Source organism: Narcine bancroftii, chromosome 4, assembly GCF_036971445.1.
Source record: "Narcine bancroftii isolate sNarBan1 chromosome 4, sNarBan1.hap1, whole genome shotgun sequence".
Taxonomy (NCBI): domain Eukaryota; kingdom Metazoa; phylum Chordata; class Chondrichthyes; order Torpediniformes; family Narcinidae; genus Narcine; species Narcine bancroftii.
Window position 1 is genome coordinate 311,930,834 of NC_091472.1, and position 24,362 is coordinate 311,955,195.

The 24,362-nt window shown below is 47.2% G+C and overlaps 1 protein-coding gene across 1 annotated transcript in view; it reads right to left on the reverse strand.

Annotated features, from left to right (window-relative positions):
* Window positions 1-23,542, reverse strand: part of wnt10a (wingless-type MMTV integration site family, member 10a) — a 113,077-nt gene extending 89,535 nt beyond the window's left edge. Inside the window, exons 1-2 of the mRNA XM_069930554.1 lie at window positions 23,039-23,542; window positions 9,179-9,441 (exon numbers count right to left, since the gene is read on the reverse strand). Coding sequence (XP_069786655.1) covers window positions 9,179-9,441; window positions 23,039-23,172 — 397 coding nt within the window. The 5' untranslated portion in view covers window positions 23,173-23,542. The remainder of the gene's footprint in view (window positions 1-9,178; window positions 9,442-23,038) is intronic.
* Window positions 23,543-24,362: the final 820 nt, after the last annotated feature.

Sequence of the window (24,362 nt, forward strand, 5' to 3'; positions counted from 1 at the left end):
CCAACATTTTGATGTGTTTTTACTATATTCCCCAGTTCTAGAAATCCACTTGAAACTTCCTTTGAAACCTATGCATCTCACTGATGAGGATGGCGCAGTAGGCGCAACTCCTTTACAGCACCAGCGATCGGAACTGGGGTTTGAATCCCATGCTGTGTGTAAGGAGTTTGTACGTTCTCCCTGTGTCTGTGTAGGTTTTCCCCGGGGGCCCACCGTATTGGGGCAGTAGGTTAATGGGGTGTAAATTTGGCGGCACAGGCTCATGGGCTGAAATGGCCTGTTACTGTGTTGCATGCCTAATTTTTTTTTTAAATAATCTAAGATGGTCTTCTGAACTCCTTTGAAAGAAGAGAAAGGTTGTGGAAAGTTAACATGGGTTATCGTAGGAAGAATCTTGCTTGGCTGATCCTTTGGAAGTTTTTTGTGATAAATCGAGTGCTCCCTGAAATTGTAGATGTTATGTCTCTCTGTTACTTGGGAGGCTTCTTAAATAACTTCGAGATGCAGGTTCAGCCAGCTGTGAAGAGGACAAATGGCAGGTTGGCTTTCATAAAGAGGGGATTGGAGTATAGGAGCAGAGATGCCCTCCTGCAGTTGTACAGGACCCTGGTAAGACCTCACCTGGAATATTGCGTCCAGTTCTGGTCCCCAAATTTGGGAAAGGACATACTCGCTATAGAGGGAGTGCAGTGCAGATTTACAAGGGATGGCAGGATTGACATACGCTGAAAGGTTAGAAAAACTGGGCTTATATGTGATGGAGTTTAGAAAGGGAAGACAGGATTGAGGTATATAAGATTTTCAAGGCGCGAGACAGAGTGAATTTGGATTACATGTTCCCAATGTTGGGAGAGACTAGGACTAGAGGGCATAATTTAAGAATACAGGGAAGACCCTTTAGGATGGAGATGAGGAGAATTTTCTTTACCCAGAGAAGTGTGGATCTGCGGAATGCTTTGCCGCAGAGGGTGGCAGGGGCAGATTCGCTGGATATGTTCAAAAGGCTCTTGTGGGCAGAGGAGTTAAGGGTTATGGGGATAAGGCAGGGAATGGATACTGACAGAGAATGATCACCCATGATCTGAAAAATGGCAGTGCTGGGTCGATGGGCCAATTGGCTGACTCCAGTACCTACTGCCTATTGTCAAATAACAGAAGAGAGTTTACTTACTGATGCCTTCCACCATCTCAGGAAACTATTCATACAGACATATTTACATACGCCCCACAGTGGTGCACGACAGTTACTACAGTGAGAGGGGTGCATTCTTACACGATTACAAAATAGTTCACATTATCCTAAGTATATAACAGTAGACCACTCTAAATATCATCCCTGGATCAGAATCAGAATTTATTGACACGGATGCTGCATGACCTGCTGAGTTGCTCCAGCACTCCACCCAAGATCGGCAGACTTTCTGGCTTAACTACTCCACAGGTGCTCCCTGATCTGCAGCTTTTCTCACATGTCAAATTGAAGGCATTCTCTCTTTCTCTTACATTTTAATATTCTCCCCATTTAAGCGTAAACGTCAAATGAATTTAGCTTTGCCATTAGGCTAATGAAACAGGTGGACCCTTAAAGAACAGAATGAAAAATGTTTCTCCAGCTTATAAAGACTGGGGCACAGATTTCATTGTCCGATAGACTTGGGAAAGGGTACTGAAGAGGTTTACCAGGATGAAGAAGGGCTCAGGCCTGAAACGTCGGCAATCTAGCTTTGTCTCCTATAGAATGCGGAAAAGACCGGCTGAGTTTGCCAGGATTTCAGTTTGTTTACTACAATCACAGCGTCCGCAGCCTCTCGTGTTTCACTTTTACCAGGATATTGCCTGGTTTACAGGGTCTGAAACACAAGGAGAGAAGGAGCAAACTTTGTTTTATCTGGAGCGTAGAAGGCTGACAGAAGTTTATAACTTTATTGATAAGGTGGACAGCCAGAATCTTTTCCCCCAGGGTAAGAGACCACATGCCAGGGGACATGTGCTTAAGGTGAAGGGGGAGGATGATCAAAGGAGGTGTCCAGGTCTGATTTTCTTTTAATGAACGGACTGGAACAGGCTGCCATACTAGTGGAAGAAACAGAGAAGAGGCTTCATGAACATGAAGAGTTGGGAGGGATATTTTTGATGCAAGTAGGAGAGATTGAGTTTGATGTGGAGATCATGTTCAACCCAATGCATGTTTCGGTGAGGTATTTCACTTAGCGTTGAGCAGAGGGGCATCGAAGGGATACAAGGTTTACTACTTTTAAAGTAAAAACACGATGGTGGAGAAACTCAGCATCAAACAATGTACTTTGTATAGCAGAGATAAAGCTACATAATCAGCATTTCGGGCTTGAGCCCTTCAACAGGGTACGCTTAGCACCTTCGCTCTGTCTGCATCAGTGACAAGGATCTCCCTGTGGTCAACTACTTCAATTCAGTGCCCACCTGCCATGTTCACACATCCGTCCATGGCCTCATGCACTCTCCCGCCAAGACCAGCCATAAATTGGGGGATGACGTTCCGTCTGGGCACTCTCCAACCAGATAGCGTTAACATCGACTTCTCTGTCCTCCCTCGCGTCCCTCTCTCTCCTTTCCTCCAGCTCTCCACCCCCTTCCTTCTCTATTCACTCCTACCCCCCTCCTGCCTGTGGGCCTGTGCTCCTCCCTCTTGCCTCTTCCCCCCCTCCCCACTTCACCATTTTATTCAAGAACATGCCTATATTTTGTTCATCCCTTGACGAAGGGGCTCAAGCCCAAAACGTTGGTTCTGTATCTTTAACTTTGCTACATAAAGTAGGCAGTTTGGCCGACTGACTTTCTCCAGCATCATGTTTTTACTTCAACCACGGGGTCTGCGGGCTTTCATGTTTTACTTTAATTTGTTGGTGTGGTTTCCAATAGGATTGCCATGTCACCTTTACCTATGTCAGACGCCCTCTAGTGCAGCGTTTCTCAACCTTTTTACCCTTGTGGAACTCTTGAAATAGTTCTCACGTCTCAGGGAACCCCTGCATAAAAATGATTATAGACTATCATTAATATCTATCTCTTTTATATTTTTATCGTAGTTCACGTTGTAAACATTATTTTTTTTTCCGGATAACTTGTTCAAGGAAAAAATGACCCTATTTTTGTCAAATTTATTGGCAATACAAAAAAAAAATCATCCTGCTCGTTTATAAGACCTCACACCAAGGATTTCATTTTAAATAATGAGTTTGAAGCCTTTATTATAATAACCAAGGATTTTCCAACAATATGCCGCCCATGTATAGTAAAATTACGAATATAAAATTAAACGAAAATTACTCAGAAATGCATTAGCCTATTTATCACCGTTTCTCGTGGAATCCCTAGCGATGTCTTGTGGAACCCTAGGGTTCCGGGGAACCCTGGTTGAGAAATACTGCTCTAGAGAGATGGTGCCACTGAACACAGAGATTAATTCATCTTTGGAATGTTGCCAATTGTCCTCATCCACACAACCTCACATTAAACATAAAACAAAAACAGGCTTATACCTCCAAGCTCAGGGGCATTGGTTATGGGAAATAAAAAGTATTTTAGCTTCAGATGCCCAGCATTACTTCCCAATTGCACAGTAAAGTCTAACTCAGGGATTCCACTGTACCCTGCATTGCCTCTTTCCAAATTCACCTCCCTTCCTGATTCGCTGAATGTAGTGGACTCCTTTCCACAGTCACAGAGTCATACAGCATGGAACCAGGCCCATCAGCCCAACTTGCCCACGCTGACCAAAATGTCCCACTCAGGCTGATCCCATCTGCCTACGTTTAGCGCAAATCCTTCTAAACCCATCCTATCCAAATGTGCCTCAAACATTGCTACAACTTCCTTCACTGGCAGCCCGTTCCACACACCCACACCCACCACCACCTGAGTGAAAAACGCTACCCCTCAAGTTCCTGTTAAAGCTTCCCCCCACCCACTCACCTTAATCCTTTCATCTCCAATCATTTTTAACCTTTCGTACTCTGGACTGGGTCCATGGGTAAACTGCAGTACGAACACCAGTATCCATCCAGCTGGTGGTTGGATATAAAACCAGTCCCAGAAAATGGCGACATCGAGTATATGCACTTGTTGGTAGTTCTTGAAAATAGCAGCAATGCATCAGTGACAAGGATCTCCCAGTGGTCAACTACTTCAATTCAGTGCCCACCTGCCATGCTCACACATCCGTCCATGGCCTCATGCACTCTCCCGCCAAGACCAGCCATAAATTGGGGGATGACGTTCCGTCTGGGCACTCTCCAACCAGATAGCGTTAACATCGACTTCTCTGTCCTCCCTCGCGTTAGCGCAATGCCTTTACAGCGCCAGTGATCAGGACCAGGGTTCAAAACCCGCGCTGTCTGTAAGGAGTTTGTAGGTTCTCCCCATCTCTGCAGAACACCCGGGGGTTCTGGTTTACACCCACCGTTCAAAAGAAAATATTCCAGGGATGCAGATTAACAGGGTGTAAATTGGGCGGCACGGACTCATGGGCCGAAATGGTCTGTTACTGTGCTGTATGTCTAAATTTAAATTTAATTTTAAATTTTAAAAACTGAGACATATATTGTTGGAAGTTCCTGAAAGGAAGGACATGGAGTCCAAAGGGTTAATCCACATCCTCTGGTTACCGAAACCCCTACTCTGGGCAAAAGACTCTGTATTCACCGGTCTATTCATTTCATGATTTTGTACAGGTCTCTAAGATCTGTTCTCATCCCCCTACACTCTCATGAATAAACCCCGAGCCTGCCCAAAATCTCCCAAAAGCACAGGCCCCTGACCCCTGAGAACCTTCCCGCAAATCTTTTCTGTATCCAGTAGATGTTGGTTTAAGGTGAGAGGCTCGTCAGCACCTCTACTTCCAAAGGAATTTGTGGAGGTTTTTGTATGACACCAGAAACCCTGGCAAGTTTCTACAGAGGTGTGGTGGTAAGAGTGCTGACGGGCTGCATCATAGGGGCACCAATACCCCTGAGCACAATGCTTTCGAAAAGGTAGTGGACACAGCCCAGGACATCACAGGAAAAATCCTCCACACCATCAAGAACATTTGCAGGGAAAACAGCCGTCAGAGAGCAGCAGCGATCATCAAAGACCCACATCACCCAGCACACGCTCTGTTCTCACTGTTGCCATCAGGAAAGAGGTCTAGGTGCCACAAGACTCACATCACCAGGTTCACCCCTCCACCATCAGACCCCTCAATGACAAACTCAATCAGAGACTCATTTAAGGACTCTCATTTGTGCACTGGTGGTGCGAGTCTTGTGGCATTTGTTCCTCTTTCCTGAGGGCGAGAACAGAGTTTGTGCTGGCTGGTGTGGATGATCGATGCTGCTCTCTGACAGCAGTGTTCCCTGTAAATGCTCTCAGTGGTGGGGAGGGCCTTGCCTGTGATGTCCTAGGCTGTGTCCACCACCTTGCTGAATGCTGAAGGGTTTCAACAGAATAGATGAATGGGCAAGAAGGGAACGACAGACCTTCCATGGCAGACAGACACCAAGAACCTTCAGAAGAAACCCAAAGGATGGTGAGAATGTGGAGACAATGGGAGAGAAATGAACTTGGAGAGAAATTTAGAAGTGATTCATCAAGTAAAATCTATATTCATGACCAAGTTTCAAGGCATAGGAGCATGGCCAATATAGAAATGGATCTGTGGGAATACGCTCGGTGGGAATAAAGTCACCGATCACGGATCTGTTGACAATCATTAAAAAAAATGACGGGGCTACCAGAATTGCTGTAACAGCAATGCTGCCACTGGTGGGGACCTAGGAAAGTGGAATGCAGGGAGACCACACTGCTCCCAAGGGTTCAACTGCCCGGTCCTAATTCCAGCAGCACCGTACAGACGTTAAACAGACTGTTAAAGGAGTCCACAGAATATTAAAGCACAGAAACAGGCCTCTTTGGCCCTTCTAGTCTGTGCCAATCTATTTTTTTTTTGGATAATCCCACTGACCTGCCCCCAGTCCATAGCCCTCCATACCTCTCCCATCCATGTACCTGTTGAAATTCCTCTTAAATGTAAAAATTGATCCCGCATTCACCACTACATCCGGAAGCTCATTCCACACCCCCACCACCCTCTGTGTGAAGAATTTCCACCTTAGCTTCCCCTTAAATTCATGTCCTCTGGTTTGTATCTCCTCTACCCTCAATGGAAAATCCTTTCTACATTTACTCCATCTGTATTCCTCATAATTTTAAACACCTCCATCAAATCTCCCCTCATTCTTATATGCTTCAGGGAATAAAGTCCTAATCTGTGTGCTCTTTCCCTGTAACTCAGTTCCTGAATCCAGGTAACATCCTAGTCAATCTTCTCTGCACTCTTCTATCTTATTGATATCTTTCCTGTAGTTCAGTGACCAAAACTGCACACAATCCTCCAAATGTGGCCTCACCAATGTCTTAAACCACTTTATGTACCATCTCAACTCCTGTATTCAATACTTTGATTTATGAAGGCCAATAAACTTAAAGCTCTCTTTGCAACCCTATCCACTTGTGACACATCTTTCATGGAATTATGTCTCTGTATTCCCAAATCCCTCTGTTTTACCGCACTCCTCAGTATCCTATCATTTACCGTGTACGTCCTTTCTTGGTTTGACCTTCCAAAATGCACCTCACACTTGTCTGCAGTAAATTCCATCTGTCATTTTTCAGCCCACTTTTCTAGCTGGTCCAGATCCCTCTGCAAGCTTTGAAAACCTTCTTCGCTGTCCACATCACCTTCAATCTTAGTGTCATCTGCAAACTTACTGATCCATTTTCCCGCATTATCATCCAGATCATTGATATAGATGACAAACAACAATGGTCCTAGCACCAATCCCTGAGGCCCACCACTAGTCACAGGCCTCCAGTCTGAGAATCAATCATTCACCACTACTCTCTGGCTTCTCCAGTGCAGCCATTGTCAAATCCAATTCAATACTTCACCATGAATATCTAGCATCTGAAACTTCCTGACTAATCTCCCATTCGGGACATTGTCAAAGGCCTTACTAAAGGCCATGTAGACAACATCCTCACCCTTTCCTTCATCAACTTTCCAATAATTTGTCTACCATGATGTCAGCCTATAATTTCCAGGGTTACTTTCAGAACCTTTTTTAAAGAATAGAACAATATGAGCTACCCTCCAATCCTCTGGCACCACACCAGTGGCTAAGGGCATTTTAAATATTTCTGCCAGAGCCCCTGCAATTTCTGCATTAACCTCCCTCAAGGCCCGAGGGAATATCTTGTCAGGCCCTGGAAATTTATCCATCCTTATTTGCTTTAAGACAGCAAGCACTTCCTCTGTATAGATTCCATGACCTCACCGCTTGTTTTATTTACTTCCCATGACTCTGTGCCTGTTTCCTGAGTGAATACGGAAGAAAAAAATACATTTAAGATCTCCCCCCCATCTCTTTGGCTCCATACAAAGTCGACCACTCTGATCTTCAAGGGGACCAATTTTGTCCCTCACTATCCTTTTGCTCTTAGTCCACCTGTAGAAAGTTTTAGGAATCAGGGACTCCACCCCCACCCCTGCCATGATGAACATTTATAACAGCCCTGTTTGCTGAAAGCCATAAACATCAGGAAGGACTCCATGCACCCCTCCCACAATCTGTTCTCCCTCCTGCCATCTGGGAAGAGGTACCGAAGTGCTCGACCAGATTATGAGACAGCTTCCCCCCCCCCCCCCCTCGCCCCCCCCCAAGCCGTGAGGCTTCTGAACTCCAGGGCTGGCATAGGTAATGTGATAGTTAATAAGTGATGTTATTTATGATATGTTATTTATATATAAAAAGGTTAATGTAAATAACCAGCTCCACAGTCCGGATAAACGCTACCTTGTTTTTCACTGTAAGGTTTATGGTATGATCGACAAACGCAACTTGACTGGAGGACTTTCCTTCACATTCTCTGCCAAAGCAACCTCATGTCTTCTTTTAACCTTCCTGATTTCCTTCTTGAGGTTTTTCTTGCCTTTTTTATACTCCTCAAATACCTCATTTGTTCCATGTTGCCCTAAACCTGTTATACAGCTGACTTCTTCCAAACCAGATCCCTGATATCCCTCGAAAACCCAAGGTTCCCTTTGCCTTCTATCTTTGCCTTTGACAGGAACATACCAACTCCGTACTCTCAAAATTTCACCTTTGAAGGTCCTCCACTTCCCTCATGCATCCTTGCCCGAAAACAATTTATCCCGATCATGCATTCTAGAACCTTTCTCATTCCCTAAAAATTGGCCTTTCTTCGACTTTGATGGTGTCCAAGAAGCTTGATCTTGGCAGTGGCCACGAGGGGTTGCAGACTGTGGGAAGCAGCAGACCAGTGCAGGGCACCAGAAATGGGAGAACCCCCCTGCGCTTCAGAAGGAGAAGCAAAGGAGACGACACTACAGGACGGTGACCTCCACGGCAGATCAGCGAGGGACTCAGCGGCTGAGGGACTCACTACGGCCGCGGGCAGCTTGCGGTCGGTGGGGGAGACCCTCGCAGGCTGCGGGCTGCTGGAGACAGGCTCATGGGAGCAAGGCATCAAGAGCTAGGGTTCAAGAGGGTGCTGAGGGCAGGAAGGGCTCCCGAAGAGCTTTGGGCGCACCGAAGGCTTCCCAGTAGTGTTGGAAGTTCGGATCTGGAGCTCGGGCGGCCGACGGATCGAACAGGAGTCTGTGCAGCTGCAGAGGCTGTGGGAGGGCTAGAGGTGGATCCACGGGCACAGAGACTCTTTCTCTCTTACTGTAAGGACATATGGTGACACTAATGGTGACGCTTTGTCTGCCTTACTGCAGGCACTTTCGTGTAATAGTACATGCTCTGTACTATTACACGACAATAAAGGAATCTCGAATGACCTGCATTGTGGTAAAGATCTGTTACCATTGATCCCATACACAGTGATCTCTGGATTAGGAGAGCATCCTGGAAAGTGCTGATACCAAAGAGAACGTCACACCTCCGCAAAATCCAATGGAAGACTGAGATCCTTAAAGTAGAGGGCACAGTCGGCCAATTATTATGGCTCAGTGAGTTGTTCATACAAGTGCAAATGCACGCACATACACCCACCACGTACACACTGCACACCCACTACAAACATACACATGCACGCACACCGCACACCCACTACAAGTACACACACGCACACGTACCTCGGCTGAAGATCACACTGTCATAGGGAATCTTGTTCTTTGTCTCCAGGCTGGAACAGTTCCACCTGTGGTCTCTGAATTGGTGCTGACATTCATGGATGGCAATCTGAATGCCCTGGATGGCAGAAGCTGTCACATCCGGATACCTCATGCAGACTTCCAGCTGGCGACGAGTGAGGCTGGAGAGCGTTAGACACACTGTATTGGCAGTGAGGACGGGATCCAATGGGATCTTTAACCCAAGGATTTCATTGCTCCAAACCCTGAGAACAAAGACAGAAGGGGGAAATCACTTGGTCAGAATGTGATTCTCATCAGGACCTCAAATCATAAATCTTACAGCACAAAGACAGACCTTTTGGCCCATCTCATCTAGTTTGCTAGCCCCATTTACCTGTCTTTGGCCCATAACCTGCCAAATGTTTTGCGCAAAAGATATTCCAACCCAGAACAGGCCCTTCTCCCCACAATGTTGAGTCAAACTATATTAACCTAGTCCACAACAATCTAACCCTTCTCTACGTCACCTCCATAACCCTCTATTTTTTTCTTACAGTGATCAACTTATCCAAGAGTCTCTAAAATATCCCTATTCTATAAGCCTCCTCCACCACTCCAAGCAAGGCATTCCAAGAACCCACCGCACTTAAGTGGAAAAAAAGCCTACCTCTAACTTTTCCCCTAAACTTTCCTCCATTCACTGTAAACAGACGTCCTCTGGTATTTGCTAAGATCGGCCCAGGAAAACAGATGTTGGCTGTTTACCCTGTCAAAGCCCCACATAATCTTAAATGCTTCTGTTAAGACACCTCTCATCCTTTGTCACTCCCAAGCTCTGTCGACCTTGCTTCAATAGACGTGTTCTCCAATCCAGGCTGCAGCCTAGTAAATCTCCTCTGCACCCACTCTGAAGTTTTTCTACATTCTGCCTGGAATGAAGCAACCAGAACTGAACGCAAAACACAAGGCATGGTCTAAGAAGGGATTTACAGAGCTGCAACTCACAGCACTTGAACTCAATCCCCCCAACTCATGAAGGCCAGCCCACCGTAAGTCTTCTTAACCACTCTGTCAACTGGCACATCAACCTTGAGGGATCGATGGACTTGGAGTCCAAGATCTCTCCATTCCTCCACACTGTTACGCATCCTGCATAATCCATACTCTGAACCGCTAACTCCACTTTCAAAGTCCAACCCTCCAAAGTGCATCTCTTCACACGTATCTACATTGAAATCCATCTCCGACAAACTCTGCATCCGAGACACATCATGTTGTAGCCGACGACAACTTCTACACTATCCACAACACCCCCAGCCTTCGTGTCATCTTTCCTCTCCAGGATCCCATCCAGATATCATTTTAAATGTTGTCACTGTCCCTGCCTCTACCACTTCCTTTGGCAGCTTGTTATTCCTGCCCACCACCCTCTGTGTAAAATATTTCCCCTTCAGTTCCAGAAGACCATAAGACATAGGAGCAGGGATAGGCTACTCAACCCATCGAATCTGCCCCACCATTCAATCATGAGCTGATCCATTTTCCCTCACTGCCTGGCCTTCTCCCCATAACCTTTGGCTAATCAAGAATCTATCAATCTCTGTTTTAGATACACCCAATAACCTGGTTTCTACAACTGCCTACAGCAACAAATTCCACTGATTCACCACTCTCTGGCTGAAGGAATTCTCCCACATCTCTGTTCTAAGAGGACACCCTTCAATTCTGAAGTTGTGCCCACTTGTCCTGGACTCTCCCACTGTCGGAAACAACGTTTCTACATCTACTCTGTCCACGCCTTTCAACATTCCGAATGTTTCAGAGAGACCCCCTCCTCATTATCCTAAATTCCAACCAGAACAGAGTTGTAAAACGCTCCTAATATGATAGCCCTTTCATTCCTGGAATCATCCTGGTGAACCTCCTCTGAACCCTCTCCAACAACAGCACGTCTTTTCTTAAATGAGGAGCCCAAAACTGGTGGCAATACTCCAAGTGATGGTCTCCCTTGAAACCTTTCCCCTCTCTCCTTAAATCTATGTCCTCTAATTTTCAACTCCCCTACCCTGGGAAAAGTTCAGTGACCCTTTACCTTTTTAAATGTCAGAAATCTATTGCATTTTCCAAAATTCAAGCTTCAACAAAGTATAATGTAGAAATTATTCAGAAATGCTTTACCTCCAATGGAGTATCTTTGAAGAGTGGCGTCTGGTTATAATGTAAGAATTTTACCCGGCAAGGTCCACTTGCTGAGGTTTCAGCTGGTTTAATAGAATCAAAGAATGGAACAGCCCCAACTAGGCCCTTCAGCCCAACTCATACATACTAACCCTGATACCAGTCTATGTTGAACCAATGAAGAGTATAGCACTGGAACAGGCCCTATGGCCCACAATGTTTGCAAAAAACATGATACCATATTAAGATAACTCCCTTTTGTGGGGCCAGAGGATCTCTATTTAAGGTGATGGGAGGAGAGATATCAGAGATAGATGTTTTATCCTGAGAGCGGTGGGTACCTGAATTGCAAAGCCAGGGGTGGTGGTGGAGGGTCATTCAAAAGACTCTTTGATAGGCCCATACCAGTAGATAGAAGAAAAATAGAGGGTTATGGGTGTGAGGTGGGGAGTAAATATGTTGCTGTGGAGGTCTGCATGTCAGCTGAAGGGCCTGTTATGTGCAGTAATGTTCTACTGTGAACATAGAACAAAACAGCACAATACAGGCCCTTCAGCCCTTGATGTTGTGCCAACCCATATATTCCTTCCTAAAAAATATACTAAACCCCCCCCAACCCATAACCCTCTATTTTTCTTCCATCCATGTGACTGTCTAAGAGTCCCTTAATTGCCCCCAATGCTTCAGCTTCCACCACCATCCCTGGCAAGGCAATCCAGGCCCCCACAACTCTCTGTGAAAAAAACTTACCCCTGACATCTGCCCTAAACTTCCCTCCCTTCACTTTGTACATATGTCCTCTGGTGTTTTCTGATCCTCCCCTGGGAAACTGATGCTGACTGCCCACCCTTTCTATGCCTCCCATAATCTTGTCGACCTCTACCAAGTCTCCTCTCGTCCTTCTATGCTCCAAAGAGAAAAGACCAGTTCTGTAAACCTTGCCTCATAAGACTTGTTTCCCCATCCAGGCAACATCCTGATAAATCTCCTCTGCCACCTTTCTACATCCTTCCTATAATGAGGTGACCAGAACTAAACACAATTCTCCAAGTGTGATCTCACCAGAGATTTGTAGAGTTGCAACATGATCTCTCTAATCCTGAACTCAATCTCCCTATTAATGAAGCCCAGCATCCCATAGGCCTCAACTATCCTATCAACCTGTGCGGCGACCTTGGGAGATATATGGATTTGCACCCCAAGCATAAGTAACCAACCATTAACCCTGTACTCAGCCTTCTGGTTTGTCCTTCCAAAATGCATCACCTCACTCTTATCCGGATTGAACTCCATCTGCCACTTTTCTGCCCAACTCTGCATCCTGTCTATATCCTCTTGTAACCTTCAACAACCTTCAGCTCAATCCACAACTCCCTCCAGCCTTTGTGTCATCCGCAAACTTACTGACCCATCCATCTGCCTTTTGATCCAGGTCACTTACAAATATCATAAAGAGCGGGGGTCTCAGAACAGATCCCTGCAGTAACGTTCTATGGTTTTTAGTTTGCACATGACACATGATCCATATCCCTCCATTTCCTGCATATGTATGCGTCTATCTGAAAGCCTCTGATACACTACTATCGTATCTGTTTCCACCACTAGAATTTGGGTGCTTATGAATGCTGTACAATGTGTATGACACCTGGCAGCCTGATCCAAACAACTACCTGTATAAAAGACTTATCCCTGATATTTCTCCCCTTGCCTCTCTTTAAAAATATGTCCTCTAGTTCAAAGATAGTGTTTTTAAACTAAAATAATGCAACCATGGATATCTGTGCCAAAGATAGCGGCGTGTGTGCCTGGCAGTGGCCACGAGGGGGTTGCAGACTCTGTAAAGCAGGGGACCAGCGCAGGGAACCAGAAATGGGAGACCACGGCAACGGACCAGCGAGGGGCTCAGAGTCTGAGGGACCCACACGGGCTGCGGCGGCTTGCAGTCGGGGTCCTGCACGGGCTGCTGGAGACTGGCCAATGAGAGCCAGGTATCAGAGCCGGGATTCGAGAGGGGGCTGAGGATAAGAAGGGCTCCCGAAGGGCCTCGGGGCACTGAAGGCTTCCTGATAATGTCAGAGGTTTGGATCTGCAGCTCGTGTGGCCGATAAATCAAACAGGAGTCTGTGCAGATGTGGAGGCTGCGGGAGCAGCTGGAGGCGAATCCACAGACGCTCGGTGACTCTGAAGGGGCTCTCATTTTCTTCTTTTTCTCTCATTGTAATGGGCAACAGGCGACACGAAAGACAACTCTGTCTGCCTTATGGAGGGGAGAATGCTATTTTGTGTTCACTCCCCAACTTACGACCTCATTTGGGACTGAAGGATCACGAAATGGACACAAGTCAGAATTTTGGCAGTGCACGTGAAGTTCCGAAACTTTAAAGTAAACTTTTTAATCAAATGTTTTTTTCATCGTAGCTTTGGCAATAGCAACTTAAAGCTTTCTGAATTTGCTAATCAACCTTGGCAAAATGTTCCACCTTCTGGTCCATGCTTTCCATGTTAGTCGGCATCTAGGAGTCCCGGTGTCCTTAGGCTGGGCGTGGCCATCTCTATTCCTGTCCGCGTGCACAAAATGTTGGCTGGCGCATGCGCGGTGGGTTCACGTACTGGAGTTCAGTTGGCCCATGCGCGAGAGTTAAGGGCAGGAATTCAATACTGACAGGGCACTTAACTCTCGCGCATGCGCCAACCGAAGACTCATAGGAATCAAGGTGACTGCGCCCAGCTATGAACCCCGAGACCCTGACTAACAAGGTAACCGCACACTTTGGCTCTTGCGTGTCCTGTATCTTCATTATAGTTTGTCAAATACAACATAAATTGTGTAAATTTTATATTTTTTCTTTTTTTTTAAAAATCGATCGCATGTGCAGATGGACGCAAGTCGCATGGGTCGCAAGTCGTGGAGTACCTGTATTACATATTGTATGTTATTACATGACAATAAAGGAATCTTGAATTTTATTTGTTTACCCTGGGAAAAAATATTCCAACTGTCTATCCTATCTGTACTTCACATGACATTACAAATTTTTATCAGTCTCATCTCAACCTCTGACACTCCAGAGAAAACAACGTAAGTTTGTCCAACCTCTCCTTGCTGCTCACGTCTTCTAATCCAGGCAACATCCTGGTAAATTTGTCTGCATTGTGCTCATGTCCCTCGATGCTTTCTCTAAGAGGTAAATGTACTTCCAAACCACATTTGACTTGTACGTGTCAACCTGAGTTATCCCTCCAATCCAGGACCTGGATTACATTTATATTTCTGCAGTAGAACACAGCTTGTACCTTACCAGGTGGCTCCCAAACCACTGTAAAAAGGATAGGTTAGTTAGGGTTAATCTTTATTTTGTACTATAAGGCAAGGTTAGCTGAGCTGGGACTTTTCTCTTTGGAGCATAGAAAGAGACAATAGAGGTCTACAAGATATTCCCAGAGTAGGAACAGAAAACATCGCTGAACAAAGTGAAGGAAGGTATGATTAGGGGAGACATCAGAGGTAATTTTTGTTTTACACAGAGAGTTGTGGGTGCTTAGAATGCCTTTCTGAGAATGGTAGTGGAGACTGAAAACATTGGAGGCATTTAAGAGACTCAGACAGGTATGTGGATGAAATAAAAATAGAGGGTTATGAGGTAGGGAGGGTTAAGTACTTTTTTTTTAAGAAGTGTATGGGCTTGCTCAACATTGAGGGCCAAAGAGCCGTACTATTCCGTAGTGTTCTATGTTCTATGTACAGTGTGGGAGGCTGAGAGGCGCCCATATGAAGGATTAAACAAGATTGAGGTCATGAATAATATTCAGTCTTTTCCCCAAACTAGATAATTCTAGAACTAGAGGTCATAGGTTTAAGGTAAGAGGGGAGGGATTTAAGAGGGACCTGAGGGGCTACTCAGAGGATGGTGTGTATCTGGAACAACCTTGCCAGAGGAACCAATAAAATTGGGTAAAATGACAAGGGTCAGAAGACATTTGGACAGATCTGTGAAAAGGAAGGACTTAGAACAGTGGTTCTCAACCTTTTTCTTTCCACTCACATGCCACTTTAAGTAATCCCTATGCCATCTGTGCTCTGTGATTAGTAAGGGATTGCTTAAAGTGGGATGTGGGTGGAAAGAAAAAGTTTGAAAACTACTCTTTTAATCGGCCCTAATTGACTCGTTATGTGCACGGTTTCAGAGCTCCAAAGGAAACGGGCCAATGACAATTTCTCTCAAGCCAAATATTTCAGTAACAATTGGGTCTGGAGCAGTGATTCTCAACCTTCCCTTCCCACCCACATCCCACCTTAAGCAATCCCTTACTAATCACAGAGTGGTGTGAGTGGAAAAAGGTTGAGAACCATTGGTTTATAAGGATCTAGATGAAATGCAAGAAAATGGAACCAGCCCAGTATGGTAACTTGGCTAGCATGAATAAGCTGGGCCAAAAGGTCTGAGCTATGTTATATGACTCTAGTCAGCTCTTGGTCCATACTCCTTGCAGTTCAGAAGGATGAGGGGGCTGTCATTGAAGCATTTCAAATGTTGAAAAGCCCAGACAGAGTTTTTTTTCCCCATGGCAGGAGAGACAAGGACAAGAGGGCACAAGTCCAGGATTGAAGGGCACCCATTTAAAAGAGAAATGCAGAGGAATTTCTTTAGCCAGAGGGTGGTGAACCTCTGGAATTGGCTGCCACACATGGCTGTAGAAGCCAGGTTTTTGGGTGCATTTCAGGCAGAGATTGGCAGGTATCCGAATAGTCAGGCCATCAAAGGTTGTGGAGAGAAGGCCAGGGAGTGGGGCTGAGTGGGAGGACGGATCAGCTCACGATGGAAGGGCAAAGCGGACTCGATGAGCCGAAGAGGAGTCGCCGGTTGGCAGTTTTCACCAGAAAGGGGGAGAGAAAGTTGAATTCCATTTCCAGCAGTCTGAAACTAATTCAAGAGGACCATTAATTGGTCGCATTATACCTTGAACAGTGAGAAGATTATCCCTGACCTGTGGCCATGGAAAACGAATATAGATTTAATGAAAAGATCACTTACTATGAAGCAAAGACCCCATGTTACCATGGGGGTGCCTGCTCATTCAGGAACCTGATGGTTGTGAGGAAGAAACTGGATTTTTTATATTTAGACACCGAGCACAGGCAGAGTAACAGGTGCTTCCAATTCACAAGCCCATGCCACCCACATATCTCAATTAACCTACGACTCCCCGTACAGTGGGAGGAAACCGGAGGTCCATAGAGGAAACCCCAGGTAGACACGGTGAGAGCCTACGAGGTCCTTAGAGACAGCTCGGGATTCAAACCCGGGTGCTGGCGCTGTAGCGGCATCGCGCTAACCGCTACGCTAGCCATGCCTCACTCTCATCGTCACCTGAGGCCCCGGTTTCGAGGCAAGTTTATTGTCGAGGGTGCAGTGGGAAAGTTTGTTTCGTATGCAATCCAGCTGGTGGCCCAAATTCCTAGTACAACCATGAAAACAGTGCAGACTGCGTGAGAGAGAGCAGTTCAAACACAGCAAAGACAATGTTTTCTCACTATTAGTTTTGACAGAGCAAAGGCAACATTATTTTATGTCAAAGGGAAAGGGCAGAGCAAGGCAGCAATCTCTAAATTAGTGTTGATATAATTCCTGTGACCTTGGTTAAGGTGGAAAGGGAGCCTGCTAATTATTTGGATGCAAACTGCTGGGATCTTTAATCCCGGAATTCTAATCACATGAAATAGGAAGCAGATGATTAAACCTATTATAATTCCCCAGTGAATCATTCGTGATATAATGCTTTCTTTGCATGACGTTACATCACTTGCCCTGTCCATAGTTGTAGAAAAGCTGATTAATATTATACAACTCAGATCCCATTTTTCTCTCCCACTGCTAATACCGTAAGAAAATGAAAATGTTATTCTCCCCACCACCATTCGTTCACTTCAGGAACTGTGGCTTCAGTCAGGGACATTCACTGCTGGGGTTAAGCATTAATCTCGGTTTGTGTTCTAGAAATGTGTCCGCAGAACCTTTCAGCCTCTCAGTCCATGCGCAGCGAATTTTCTCCCCCCCCTCCCCCCCCCCCCCCCCCACTCTCTCCTTCTGCAGCCACTCTAACCTCTCTGCTTGGCAATCAATCCCATGAAGGATAGCGCCCTCTCCTCCGCCCCCTCCCACCCCAGCACTCATAGGCTCTCTTCTCCCCCATCTTCCTCTCGTCCTACCATTCCCCCATCATACCTCCGCACCGAGAACGCCCACTTCAATTCTCTTCACCCTTCCCCCGCAGATACGTCTGTCCTCAGTCTAATCCATCGCTCGGGCAAGGCCAAATGTAAACTTGGGAAGAACACATCATGTTCATCCTGGACAGCCTTAAACCCAATGGTAAGAACATGGTTGGTTTCCAATTTCAGGTGATTTTCCCCACCTCCACCCTATCTCTTCTTCATCTACTCTTCCCCTTATTTTTCCTCCCCCCCTTTCCATGGTCTCTCCACCTCACGTCCGATACCATATCAGCCGTCGCTAGCCTTTCCTCCCACTGTTTTCCCCTCTTTCTACACATGATATATCCCCTTCCTACTTTATCAATACAGCACGGTAGATGTCCACCAAGCCCATGAATAACGTGCTGCACAATTAAACCCAATTGACCCACCCATCAATTTATCCTCCAAGCTGTCACCCATCCTGATCCCATTTACCAGAGTTACTTCGAGTAGCAATTCAAGTAGCAATTTAAATGTTACGACAGTCAAGTAAACAAAGAGAATCTGGAGGTACTCAGTGAACCAGGCAGAAATGCGTAGTCAACCATTCATGTCAGAAACCTTAAATGTCAACATCAATATTTCTTGCCATTCTCAATACGGGCTTGACTGCCCCATTCGGGGAACGACAGAGCATTTAATTAAAAGACTGGTTTTCCTTTCACCTTATGCAACATAAATATTGTTTTATGTTTTTTTTTGTAGTCGGTAGAAGTACAGAAGAAACCAAAATTGACTGCTTCACAGGCCCCATAGACTTTGAGTTGGGGGGGGGGGGTGGGCAGGGTCATAGCCAAAGGAAGGTTGAGAATGGCAGCTCTACAGCCTCAGTCTGTACATTCCTGATTCCAACCTATAATCCTCCTACCCTAAGGTTAAGTATGCTTTCTCTGGTTTTAGACTCCTCTGTGAAGGAGGCAGATTCAGAGAATAATGTAATCTCAGTTTGCAGCTCAGGGAAACAGGTCCTTTGGACTAAAGAGTCCATGCTGACCAAGCAGTCAATCTGAGCTCCTTCCATTTTCCTGTGATCGCCCATATCCCGTTCCATCCATGTGCTTGGCTGGGCGTCTTTCCAACCACTTGTCCCATAGATATTTTCCAGCGTGGGCAATGATCTCCTGTCCACTGAAGACATCACTGGGAAGCACTGCCTCAAAGGGCTGCCAACCTCAGCAAGGATCCCATTCTCCCTGACCGCAACTTCCTCTCGCTTCTCCCCTTCGGACAGAAAGTCCAGCACTCTCCCAGGCTCAAGAACAATCCAACAGCGCATGTACTGAGAGGCTGAAAGGCTCTTGAACCTCTTCATACTACCCTAACCCTAACTATTAACTTTTGAGGGGGGGGGGAAAAGGGGCCACCAGAAGATCTGCCCACAACATAAAGGGCTGAAGGCCCTTTACTGTGCTGTATTGTTCCAATACTGAAATGCCATTGCTATCCTCTGAAGCAAAAATCCTTTTGGAAGGAGTCACCTTCAGTGGTGGGGAGGGGTGGGGGGTGTGGTTGTATAAAAATACATGAGAAAGAAACTATTTCCTGAGGTCTTTGGAATAACGGCAACTGTGAATATTTATTTATCAATCCTTTGATATGTCTGATCTATTTTCCCTCAACGCACATTGTGGAAATTTAATGCATACTGTTGTAGTTGGTGCATTTTACCAGCCAGGAAGGATAACAGTGGTAAACAAATTGACAAGAATTATGGTGCATTTGTACATTCTACTAATGCATACAACAAACTCAGGTTGACATGACCCCCCTTTTCCACTGGTACCTTGACAGAGGAATTAACCAGTCAAGGGTCCAGTGGAAAAGGAAAACAATCAGCCCGCCATCGTCAAATGACTTCAAATGATGTCGGGGATTGATGGCCTCGACTCCTAGTCATAACCCCAGCATCAGCTGATGCCAGTGTGCCGATTAAACCAGTGGAAAAAGGACTCCCGTTCCATTCCATTCAAAGATAGATTCTCTGATCCCTGAGGATGAGTCGTGTTCAGTGGAAAAGCAGTCAGTGTCCCGGTTAAAGGTGGTCCAGTGGGAATAGCTTCCTGTCTCGGGACACTGCACGGCCAATTAACTGGGATGCCAGTGGTAAAAGGGCCATTGACACTTCCCTTAGCAGCTAGTTCCAGATACCCACCATCCTCTGTGTGAAAAAGGGTGCCCCTCTAGACACTTTTTACAATTTCAATCAATGCCCTCTGCTTTTCAACTCACCTACCCTGGGGAATGTTCAACAACAAAGCACCACCCCCCTCTTCCCCAGATCCTAACCCTATCAATGCCACTCATAATTAGGTGACCTCGGTGATGAATGGTCAACGTGGGGTTAAAACAGATACCTTGGGTGTTAAAATGACAAGTAACCATCTCGTTTACTATTCCAGAAAAGGGAGGGGGTTGTGTGAAGATTACTAATTGGTAATCCCCCCACTCATCTCCCTTTCCTGGAGAGATAAGAGTCGTCTGGCATTGTAGTCGCTGGAATTTAGAAGGATGAGAAAAATATAAAATTATGAAAGGGATAGATAAGATTGAGGTAGGTAAGTTCTTCCCATTAGTGGTGGAGACCAGAACCAGGGGACATAGTCTAAAATTCAGGGTAGTACATTTAGGACGGAGATGAGGAGGAACAGCTTTTCCCAGAGGGTGGGGAATCTGTGGAATTCACTGCCCATTGAAGCAGTGGAGGTGACCTCGGTAAATATACTTAAGGCAAGGATGGTTAGATTTTTACAAATTTGGGGAATTAAGGGATATGGGGAAAAGGCAGGTTGGTGGAGATGAGCCAATCATCAGATCAGCCATGATCTCATTGAAAGGCGGAGCAGGCTCGACGGGCCGGATGGCCGACTCCTGCTCCTATTTCTGATGTTCTTATGTTCCAATAACAAATTGTAATTATGTATCATATTGGTGAAAATTACTCAGGAATGGAACGTAGAGAGAGATGGCATGTCACCTCCCGAGGACCAGAGCCGGTCCTCAGGATCTATCATGTAAATAATATCAGCTTCAGCGTATTATTTGTAAAATAAGGAAAAGGAGGGAAAGAATGAAGTAAAAATAGGTTCATCAAAGTCACGACGACCTTATCAAGGCAAGCGGACAGACATAATTAAGAAATTGTAATATTCTGAGGAAAATAATGATGTGCGGAGTCTACAGAAAACTTCAAAGGCATCCCGTGGAGCTTAATTCAACCGGTATCAGTTGGGAGCCCGCAGTGAAATCCGGCATTAGCTTCAAGTCAGCCAATAGTGGTGTGAAACCCTAAGATGCAGATGCAGTGGAGAGGTGGGAAGGCTCGGGAGTTTCACCCTGGGGCTTTTGGAGAGCCTGGGTGGAGGCTTGCAACTTGACTGAAAAGCAAGGCTAATCGGGGTTTGCATTTGCTGTCATTTGAAATAAAATAAATTCTTTTGGAAGGAGTCACCTTCAAGGGTGGGGGGAGGTTTGCACAAAAATACATGAGAGGAAATATTTCCTGGGGCTTTGGGATGGATAGGGGTTAGTGGGAGTGGGTCGATGGCCCTTTGGAAGGGCTATCACTGGAGCATCGGGCCAAGTGGGGCTTTTAATCCACGCTCACCAAAGGTATTGAAGAGCTTGGGAGAGGGATGAGAGAGATATGGGGTGGAGGAAAGAGAGATGAGGACAGGGGAGACTGGAGGCATATGGGGGTCGGGTGAGGAGGGGATGATGGGGAGGACATGGATGGTGGGGACAAAGATGGTGAGGAGAGAGAATGGGGTGATAAGGGCAGGGGAGAGAGGTCGCGGGTTGATGGGGCATGGGGGGTAAGAGAGGAAAGGGTAACGGGGAGGGCATGGATGGTGGGGAGAGAGGTTGAGGAATGATGAGACTGGGGGCATGGGTGAGGGAGAGGAAAGAGTAATGGGAAGGGCATTGATGGGGGGAGAGAGGTTGAGGGTTGATGGGACTGGGGGCATGGGATGGGAGAGGAGAGGGTAATGGGGAGGGCATGGATGGTGGGGAGAGATTGAGGGCTGATGAGACTGGGGGTCGGAGACGAGAGAGTAATGGGAAGGGCATGGATGGTGGAGAGAGAGGTTGAGGGTTGATAGGCATGGGAACATTGGGGTGGAAGAGGAGAGAGTAATGGGAGGACGGATGATGGGGAGAGAGGTTGAGGATTGATGGGACTGGGGACATGGGGTGGGAGAAGAGAGGGAAATGGGGAGGGCATGGATGGTGGGGAGAGAGGTTGAGGATTGATGGGACTGGGGGCATGGGGTGGGAGGAGAGGGTAATGGGGAGGCATGGATGGTGGGGAGAGAGGTTGAGGGTTGCTGGGACTGGGGGCATGGGGAGTGGGAGAGGAGAAGGTAATGGGGAGGATGTGGGTGGTGGGGAGAGAGGTTGAGGGTTGCTGGGACTGGGGGCATGGGGAGTGGGAGAGGAGAAGGTAATGGGGAGGATGTGGGTGGTGGGGAGAGAGGTTGAGGGTTGCTGGGACTGGGGGCATGGGGAGTGGGAGAGGAGAAGGTAATGGGGAGGATGTGGGAGGTGGGGAGAGAGGTTGAGGGTTGCTGGGACTGGGGGCATGGGGAGTGGGAGAGGAGAAGGTAATGGGGAGGATGTGGATGGTGGGGAGAGAGGTTGAGGGTTGCTGGGACTGGGGGCATGGGGAGTGGGAGAGGAGAAGGTAATGGGGAGGATGTGGGAGGTGGGGAGAGAGGTTGAGGGTTGCTGGGACTGGGGGCATGGGGAGTGGGAGAGGAGAAGGTAATGGGGAGGATGTGGATGGTGGGGAGAGAGGTTGAGGGTTGATGGGACTGGGGGTATGGAGAGAGGAGAGGGTAATGGGAAGGATATGGATGGTGGGGAGAGAGGTTGAGGGTTGATGGGGCATGGGGGGTGGGAGAGGGTAATGGATGGTGAGGAGAAGGAGGATGGTGTGGGGGAGGGGGAGAGGATGGGGCGAGGAGAAGGGGAAGAGAGAAGAATGGGGAACGAGGAAGGATGAGAGAGGCGGGAGGGTGTGTGGGCTGGACGGCGCGATTAACGCCGCGAAGATAGTAGGGGAAGAGATGTTGGGGACTCTGGAGAACGGTTCGGCCCCAGCGTTCCAGACCCACTTGAACAGATCGCTACTCATCGAACCCGCTGAACGTCTTGCTCAAAATCTTCGTTGTGCCCGAAGACGAGCATTAACTTTCTCTCTCTGATAACCGTACCAACGCGGCAAAGAGGAGCAAACCCTCAGAAGACCCTTTTGTTATCAAGTGCACCCGAAACGTCCCAAGTTTGGGAAGCGTCTGGGGCATCAGGTGCCTCATGTGGGACGGACAACACGACGCTGTATATTAAAAGCTGAATTAAACGTCGAGGTGACCTGGTTTGATCTCACTCACTGGAAGAGGGACCGAGTTGCGTAAAAACCTCCTTACCTGGTGGCGCAGAGAGTCAAGTAGAGAAGCGCAAATGTCCAGCGAGCGGAAAAACGTCCCATCATCAACTCCGACCTTCCACTCGCTCCTCGGATACCGGGCGGATCAAACCCAGCGCCCCTCGATCTTCCCATTCAGTTCTCTCCAAGTCATTTCCTTCGAAGCTCCGTTTAATCTCAGCGTGAAATGTATATGATGTTCCAGACTCCCCACAGGGGGGGGGGGGGGTGAGGGGTGGGGGGGTCCCCTTCTCTAAAGTTGGCTTTTCCTATTCTAATTGGGATGATAATTCAACCTCCGGGAGGGCGGTTGCCCATCCCAGATTTGCAATGGGATTGATGGTGTTTGCCCCCCTTCTCTGTCCCGACTGGTGCGCGGCGACTGACTCCCACCCACACACTCGCCGCCCGTCTCTTCTCGCCGTCTCCGGGCTTCCTGAGAGCAGGACGGTGGTTGCGTTCCCCTTTAACCGAGACAAAATGTGTGAGAAAGTCAACACTTCAACCTCCGGCCCCCTTTCAGACGTCACCGGGTTGCATTACAAGCTGACACCGCCCCACATGAACAGCGAGAGGGGGCATGCACGCACACGGAACGGGCCGGGAGGGAGTCACTGTCACACGCCCGCCGACAGACTCCACCCCCACCTCGCCACACACACAAGACAAAGTCAATCTCTCTCTCTCTCTCTCACACACACACACACACACACACAGAGTCAGACACAGGCACAGTCAGACACACACACACACACACAGAGTCAGGAACACACACACAGTCAGACACACACACAGTCAGACACACACACAGAGTCAGACACACACACAGAGTCAGACACACACACACACACAGTCAGGAACACGCACAGAGTCAGACACACACACACACACACACACAGAGTCAGGAACACACACACAGTCAGACACACACACAGTCAGACACACACACAGAGTCAGACACACACACAGTCAGACACACACACAGAGTCAGACACACACACACACACAGAGTCAGGAACACGCACAGAGTCAGACACACACACACACAGTCAGACACACGCACAGTCAGACACACACACAGAGTCAGACACACACACAGAGTCAGATACACACATGCACAGTCAGACACACGCACAGTCAGACACACACACACACACAGAGTCAGGAACACGCACAGAGTCAGACACACACACACACACAGTCAGACACACGCACAGTCAGACACACACACAGAGTCAGACACACACACACACCTACACAGTCAGGAACACGCACAGAGTCAGACACACACACACACGCACACAGTCAGATACAAACTCAGTCAG